This window comes from Pinus tabuliformis, chromosome 7 (genome assembly GCF_031772625.1).
Source record: "Pinus tabuliformis cultivar Carrire ecotype Pingquan chromosome 7, CPIR1, whole genome shotgun sequence".
Lineage (NCBI taxonomy): Eukaryota > Viridiplantae > Streptophyta > Pinopsida > Pinales > Pinaceae > Pinus > Pinus tabuliformis.
The window spans coordinates 848,476,307-848,484,573 of record NC_142293.1 but is presented as its reverse complement, the minus strand read 5'-3'; the positions used below and the strand labels follow the sequence as shown (position 1 = coordinate 848,484,573).

General features: G+C 33.2%; 1 protein-coding gene across 1 annotated transcript; it reads left to right on the top strand.

The window, feature by feature from the left end:
- Positions 1-6,392: 6,392 nt before the first annotated feature.
- Positions 6,393-7,802, top strand: LOC149250287 (aspartic proteinase NANA, chloroplast-like). Its single transcript, XM_089453610.1, has one exon. It carries the CDS (start codon positions 6,393-6,395, stop codon positions 7,800-7,802), a length of 1,410 nt encoding a protein of 469 aa, XP_089309736.1.
- Positions 7,803-8,267: the final 465 nt, after the last annotated feature.

The window sequence follows — 8,267 nt, the reverse complement described above, 5'->3', positions numbered from 1 at the left end:
TACTTCCTCTTATATGTGGCATCATTGATTATTTGTATTAGATGGTTTTGATTAAGTAAAATGTTATACATATGTTTTTCTGTTTGTATCTGATTTATGAAGCACGTGTATGACATGGATGGTGATCCAAGATTGAGACACATATACCCATGGATTCTCATGGTTATGTGGAACAGATGGTTAATTATGATTTATGGATGATACATGATTTGTGTGATTATATATGTCTAATATTGTACTAAGCAGGATGTGGTAGAGTACCTAGTCATTTTCCAACAAGGATGTTCAATTATGAATGACTGTGGAAGTCATTTCTTCAAATGACTATGGAAGTCATGCATCATTGTCAATAAAATGTGATTAACTTAATTTCATTATGAAATTCATTTGATTCCTTTGATCTATGAGATTGTAATGTGTGCAGGTCTTTGAACAAGGCCTTACTAGGGAGTCTTGAATATTTAAAAAGATCAAGTTGTGGAATCTTAGATCTTTGGAGTAGATCAGAGTGCGAAGTCCTCAATCTACTAAGGCGGGGAGAAGCATGAAATAGGGGTGCAGAATCCCTATTCTCCAGAATGAAAATACCACTCATGTATGAATTTCCTTAAATAAAATTTCATTTTCACAATTCTAGAATGACTTTCTAAAAATAGAAAGTCATGTCCAACATCTCAAGCACGACTTTCCAAAAATAGTAAATCACTTTACATAAATTGGTAATCAAGTGGAGTTGAAGAAAAACAAAGTAACTTATCATTAATTAATCCTAATAGTTCAATCTTGATTGAATCCTTAATATTATTAATATTATTATTATCTTATTATTAAAAAGGAATTACAATTCAATTTTATCTCCTCAATTAATTCACACATCTCCTTCATGACTCTCATGGCTCTCTCTCTCTCTCTCTCTCTCTCTCTCTTTTAAATAATTCATTATACTCTATTTTATGCACTCATCTAAGAATGGCATATTCCTTTTCACTCATTAAAAATATGTCATAAAATATTCCTCTTACACTCTCTTTAATGCATATCTCTCCTTAATGGCATAAGTACACTCCTCTAAATGGAATCCAATGCATTCAAATTACTCCTCCTTTATGACAAGAATTGGTTGCTCCTCCCATATATGAGTCTCATGTATTCTCACTTGGGGAGGAGGAGCCCAAAAGTGGAAGAGACTTGAGGAAAATAGTGAGAGGGAGATATATGGAGAGTAGCCATTTGCTTCCATAATAAATATGAAATTATTGTTAAAATCCTAATATCTTTAGCTATTGAGGTTGGCTATGAGTGATATTGAGAGGAAGTGAAAATTTGCTTCCTTAGTTTGCCTTGCAAATCTCCCTACTGTTGCTTTTGGTACTATTTGTGAGCTTTTGCAGCTTGGGGGTTCTAGGGGGAGAAGTTCTTCCTGGAAATGGTTGGGAGGAAAATTGAGTGGTTCACAATGATTTGACAAGGATATTGGAGTTGGAGCATACTCTCATTGGACCTAGAGCATACTCCCATTTTTTTGAGTTGTATAAATTCACTGTGAGGTATGTTGAAAACATTATATTGTGTTTCATTTTGTAGTTCATTACATGGTTTTTCTTATTTGAATGTTCACTGAAACTTAGATGTATATCAAATGCTGCACACTAAATGTTAAATGAATTTTGCAATAATTGTAGTTTATTTTATGTAAGTTTTTTGTGTGCAGTTTCATTGCAAGTTGATTTAGATCATGTCTTAATGGCTGAAGCATTCAGGCTGCCATGATTTTTATGAAAACATGTTAATATCATAAATTTGGTCATTTCTTCTCTTTTTACAGCTATAGATAAGTTTGCATAGTATATGTTTGACAGAAGGGATAAATGAGATAATGTGAATTTGTTTTGGGTTGTGGTTTTAAATAATCACATTTCTCGGCATTTCTATTTTGATTTATTTCAACTTCAGGGGATATCTATACCATATAGCCATGTCGCCCCAACTTTGATTTCAAAAAATAGAGTTCCAGAATTCGGTTCTATAATCTTCTATATTTTACATATTTATTGTTGCTGCCTTGCGGTTTGTCTTGTTGTTGTTTTTTTTTTTTTTTTGTAGCTGCGATTTACGTGGTAATCTCTTTTTATGAAACTAGTATATTATATAATCTTGGAATTATTATTTTAAAGTATCAATGGTTAATACATTGATAGTTTAATAAACTTGTGACTCCTTATTTGATAGTTTAACAACTAGTAGCTTGTTTTGTGACTGCTAACCATTGTTCAAATTTCCCAATGGCTGTAGCTACATCACAGTGAGATATTTGTAAAAATTATTAAATATTTATAGTCATTATGTGCCTAATTTTTGTATATGTAGCAATCTAGATGGATGACAGTTCTACTTATGTATTAGGTTCACTTCTTGGCATTAATGACAAAGAAAAAGAAATTATGTAATCTTAGATTCATGTTAGTTAATTTTGGTGAAATCGCCTAAAGGGTTATTGTTGTAAGTGTTTGAAAAAATGCCTCAATGGTTGTACACTTCATGCTTGCAAACTATTTGACATAATGCTTCAACGGTTGTAGCTAATTACATCTATGAATTGTCTATAAAAATGACTAAGTAAATTTAGGATTTTCAACCATGGTATTTTTGGAGATATCTCAAAGAATAAGCATGATGGTTCCATTGAAGTAAAAATCCATGGAAGACAAATTGGTTAGGTGAAATCTTGTAATTGTTAGCTCACATATGAATTCATAATAATTGGAAACCACTCCTTTAGAAGTTGAGTTATATTTTTTTTATTCCCTTTGTTTTACCAAAGAATTCATAGGCATACTATCTAGAACAAAATCAAATTAGTCACTTTTAAACAAAATTAATTGCAATAGAATGAACAATTAGCTTATTGGAAATTGTGGTTTGTAAATATTGATATTATTTACCCCACTAAAGACTATGATTTAAATGTGATTTTAAGACTTATGGTTGTAAGTTTTGGATCTTGAGGAACCATGACCCTATAGCCTTAATTAGAAGTTTAATATTACCATGGGTTATTTATCTAGTAGAAATTAGTATGTAGTGTAAAGAACACCAATAAAAATAAAAATATAGATATATAACCTTGCATTAACTTTTACATCTTAAAAACTTAAACTTAAATAGCATTTTGAGTCAGCCGTAGTATAATATTGATGGTTGGTAAGGTGGGACCTTACCAATACTTGCTACTCATTGCTTGGTATCCTTGCATTTCATCTAACATAAGAAGAATTTCATCCTTTGCATCATTTCCCTCAAGGAGAACTTTTCCCAATAGAGACTTCATCTTCCATTATGAATCAATAGTGCAAATATATTAGTTCACTCACCCAAGAGCATGGCTAGTAATAAGGACCTAAGCTACAATATTTGTAAGAATTTCATATTCTAGATGATAGTCATTTTCCTGAAGAGTGTCCTCCTCAACCTCCCTAAGATCATGCTAAATTTATGGAGAAGTATCCTCATGAAACTTTTGAGCCGAGGATTTAACTTTGAACTTGGTGCATCAACCAATTTGTGAGTTGTGAGTATCACCTCCCCTATGGCATTGAGCCTAATGCCTTGTCATGTTGGGGACTGAAACATGAATAATGATTAAGAATGAAAATATGGGGGGCAAGAAGTATGAAGAGTGAGCACTAAAGTGAATAGAGGATCACGAGAAGACTTATTCTTGTTCGCTATCCCTTTTGAAAGCCATGAATGGAGCAAGGAACTGAAGGAAACACTCATTGTCCATTGTTGAGAAATGGGCGAAGGAGTGCAAATTGAAGTGACTAAGTTGTTGAGGAGTATAACTTGAAACATCCAAGAAGAAGTGAACATATGGTTGCAACAACTAGGTGACATAAATGGAGTTCCCTAGATCTTGGATGATTTCGTAACTACCATGAAATATGGATGGGAGATAGTGTGCCAAGTCTCCTCCATTCATTGCAAGGTGCAATGTAGACCCCACCACCCCCTATGATACATCATCCTTTCTCATGCCATACTCTTGTTAATTTAAAATGGTGGAGAGTTATTTTTAAGAAAATATGTATGAGTCAATATAGTTAAATTCTATACAACTAATAAAACTCAAAATTCATGTCTTAGAGTATGTTTGTGTAGTTAGCCAATTGTATTATGGAGAGCTTAATGATGACTTATGTTGTTCTTAGCCAAGATAATAATGCCAAATTAGGTAACAAAAGTTGATTTTAATGTTAAAAAAAAATGTTAGATGAATATGAGAAATGGTAAAAATAATATTGTTGAAAACCAAGGAAAATTATTAATAAAAATAATTTATTCTTATAATGTAGTTAGATGTTAAAATGATGCACTGAGGCCTATTTTTGTGAGATGTGGGATATAATCAACCCTTTTCTTTGTTTATGGAGGTGTAAGGAATAATAGTATTTAGTTTACGGATGTGTATGGACTAAAACTTAATGAGTGGACAATCAATCATTTTTTTAATAAAACTTGCTTTAATTAACTAAATAAATAATTGAATTTTTCATGAACCATTAAAACACTTTAATTGGATGTGGTTAGGGAAAATATAAAATAACTATAATAATAAGAAAATATGAATATTATAATGGACAAGTCTACCAAAGCGAGTACCGAGGCGTCAAAAGTGGACAAAGTCTCGCGGTAGTAGTGTTTGAATCGTGTTTTTGATGGTGAAAATAGATTTGGTACCATCAAAAATGTGTCGAGCATCCAAAATCTTGAAGTTTTACCGCGATAAGATGGATTTAAAAAAATGCGTCCGTGATTTTATCAAAATATTGTGGGAATGCATTTAGAATAAGACTTTTAGAATTTTAATTTAATTATCAATAATTATTAGGTGGATGGTAGAGATTTAATTGCCTAATAATATTCTAGCATATTTTTAGTAGTCTACACAAAGATTTATATCCAAAGTAGTTATGCTCTTTCTCTTTTTTAATTAAATTGATTAATATGATGTGAAGATGTGTCATATGAATATGAATGATACTTTTTTGAGCATGAGGTATTAGTAATACATGATATTGGTCCATGATATTGTAACAAATCCTATTTATATATTAAATTTTTTTATGATCCCTCCATAATAAAAAATCTTATTATATTTATTATTAATTAATATATTAATTTCTTTTCATAATTAATAAAATAATTTAGAATAAATTTATGATTCAGTGTATTTTAAAGATTTTTTTTTTCCATTTTTTTACAATGTGAAATATATTTTTTTATAAGTATTTAATTTATTGATATATATAGAAAGTAAATAAATTAATCATTTTTATAAAAAGTATGATAAATGAACAAATTAATTAATCATTTTTCAATAAAAGGTTGAGTAACTAACTAACTAAATTACATATCTTAAATTTATTGATATATATGGAATATTGATATATATGGAAAATAAATATATTAATATTTTTATAAAATTTACTATAAATGAACAAAACAATTAATCATTTTTTAATAAAAAGTTGAGTAACTTACTAACTAACTAATTAAATATCTTAATAGCCATTATAACATAGAAAAGTAAAATAACCAATAAAGTGTCCACTTATAACCAAGAAAATCTGTTTGAGTTATAATGAAGCTTGATGTCGAAGTGTCCACTTATTGCCGAGAAAAATTGTTCTAAGGTTATAATGAAGCTGGATGTCGAATTGATGCACTAGGCCCCATTTTTGTGAAACAAGGGATATGGTCAACCCGTTGCTTAGCTTATGGAAGTACAAGAAATAATAAACTAATGCCCTAACCCCCATTTTTGTGAAACAATGGATATAAGGTTATGGAAGTATAAGAAATAATAATATTTGTGAAACAATGGGTATAAGGTTATGGAAGTATAAGAAATAATAATACTTAGCGTACGGAATAACGTAATAATTACTGAACAAATCAGCCATTTTTCTATGAAAAGTTTAGCACCAACTAAATAACAAAAAGTGTTTGCGTATAGTAATTTAATATCATGTGAACTCTTAAAAAACTATCATTAAGAAGAGCGGTGCGGGAGTTGTTGACACCAGGTTCACAATTTTGGTTTCATTTTCACACCAGGCCGACCGTTTTCAATTTGTTTTCGGACCCACGAACTGTTTTGATTTATTGAGCGTTGACGGAGTTGTTGACACCAGGCTCACAGTTTTGGTTTTATTTTCACACCCTTTTCAGTTTGTTTTGGGACCCGCTAACTGTTTTGATTTATTGAAAGTAGTTGTAATTTATTATTTTAATGTGAAGGTAAATTAGTATAAATTTCAAAGCATGGCCTCCATTTTCGCATGGAGTGATTTGGTGATACTGGGGTGACACTGATTCTGCATATCAGAAATATGGCGAAACACGGCGTGCTTCTCTTGCTATACATCCTGCACTGTCTCTTCTTGCTGCAACATGCAAATGGAGGTGGAGGTGAAGATATAAGTGTGAAGATGGAGATGAAAATGATCCCCAAGAAGCATTTGAGAAGCACACATGACATGATACAACAACTTTTACTTGTGGACTCCATGCGAATTACAAGGTCCTGCCAATCCATGAATAATAATACTTCGACTTATCATCACAGGAGGCTAGGAACTTCAGGCTTTGAAACGCCTATAGGCTCTGGTGCACTAGACATGGGATTGGCTCTTTATTTCGTGGACCTCAGCGTGGGAACCCCTCCTCAGAAGGTTCTCATGGTTCCAGACACAGGCAGCGATCTTGTGTGGGTGAATTGCAATCCCAATATCCGATCCGCGACCGCAAAGCCCCTTCCCACGTTCCAACCCACCAAATCCTCCTCTTTATCATATATTCCCTGTAATTCCAAAGATTGCACTGCAGTTTCTGTACTAGCCCCCAAGACAGCATGTTATGGTTCCATGAAGGCGTGCAGGTACAGCCAGGGTTACATGGATGGCACCACCACCAGCGGCCCTTATATCCGGGAAAACATAACCTTGAAGATCACGGATGACAAAGCTAAGTTGCCGGGGGCAACAAGGGTATTGATGGGATGCGGAATGGAGAACCAGCCTGCGAGTTCACCTGTGAGCTCCGGAGGCGTGCTGGGATTAGGTCAAGCTTTCACTTCATTTGCTCAACAAACTCTGCCTTTATATGGAGGCAAGTTTTCTTTCTGCTTAAGAGACTATCTGAATCCGCTCAGAGAGAAAAACTCGCTGGTCTTCGGAGATATTCTCCAACAGTCGTCCAAGTTTTTAAAGAAGCCCGTTCAGTATATCCCTATTCTGAGAGGAGGCACACCCAGTTATTATGTTGGAGTTCAAGGAATGGTGATTGATGGAAAGAGTCTTCCCATATCCAGCAATGCTTGGAAGATGGATAATAATTCCGGTAATGGTGGGACCATTGTAGACTCTGGGACTTCTCTGACATATTTCAAAAATGAGGCGTATGATGTAATAATGAAGGCCCTCGGTTCGGCCATTGCATATCCGACGACTACAACAGAAGATCCCGCACAGTTTGATCTGTGCTTTAATACATCTGGAGTGAAGAATCTGAAATTGCCCACTTTGTCAATTGATTTTGGCGGCGGGAAAATGTTTAGTCCGCCTTCTGGCAACTACGTATTGGAGGTGGAGGAAGGAGTGGGATGCGTAGGGTTCAAACCCATTAAGGATGGGTCGCCAAATATAATTGGGAGTCTTTTGCAGCAAAATTTCTTGTTTCAGTATGATGTGCAGAAATCTGTTCTTGGCTTTGCTGCAGCTGACTGTTCAGCTCATAACTGATGGATTATTGTCATGATCCATCTGCTCTATTTCACTGCTCACTTCATAACTGATGGATAGACTATCTACTAATCCATTTTGTCTCGTCACTGTAAGTGCAAGTTCTTGATCCATTTTGTAGCTGTTCATCCCAATGAATAAATGATCTTCAATTTTGTAGCTGTTTATTGCAATAAATAAATAAATGATCTATCAATTTTGTAACTGAGTCATTTATCATTTTAGTTGCAGGGATTTATCATTTTAGTTGCAATAATTAAATGATCTATCAATTTTGTAATTGAGTCATTTCTGGGTTTTGTTACTCATCCGAATACATAGATAGATGATATATCAATTTTGTAGATGTTTATTGAAATAAATAACTGATTGAGTCATTTGTCAGGTTTTCTATGGACTTTGCTTTTATGAAATGATTTACTAGTCTTATTCCTGGTGGGAAACCCCAGCAATATAAATATATTT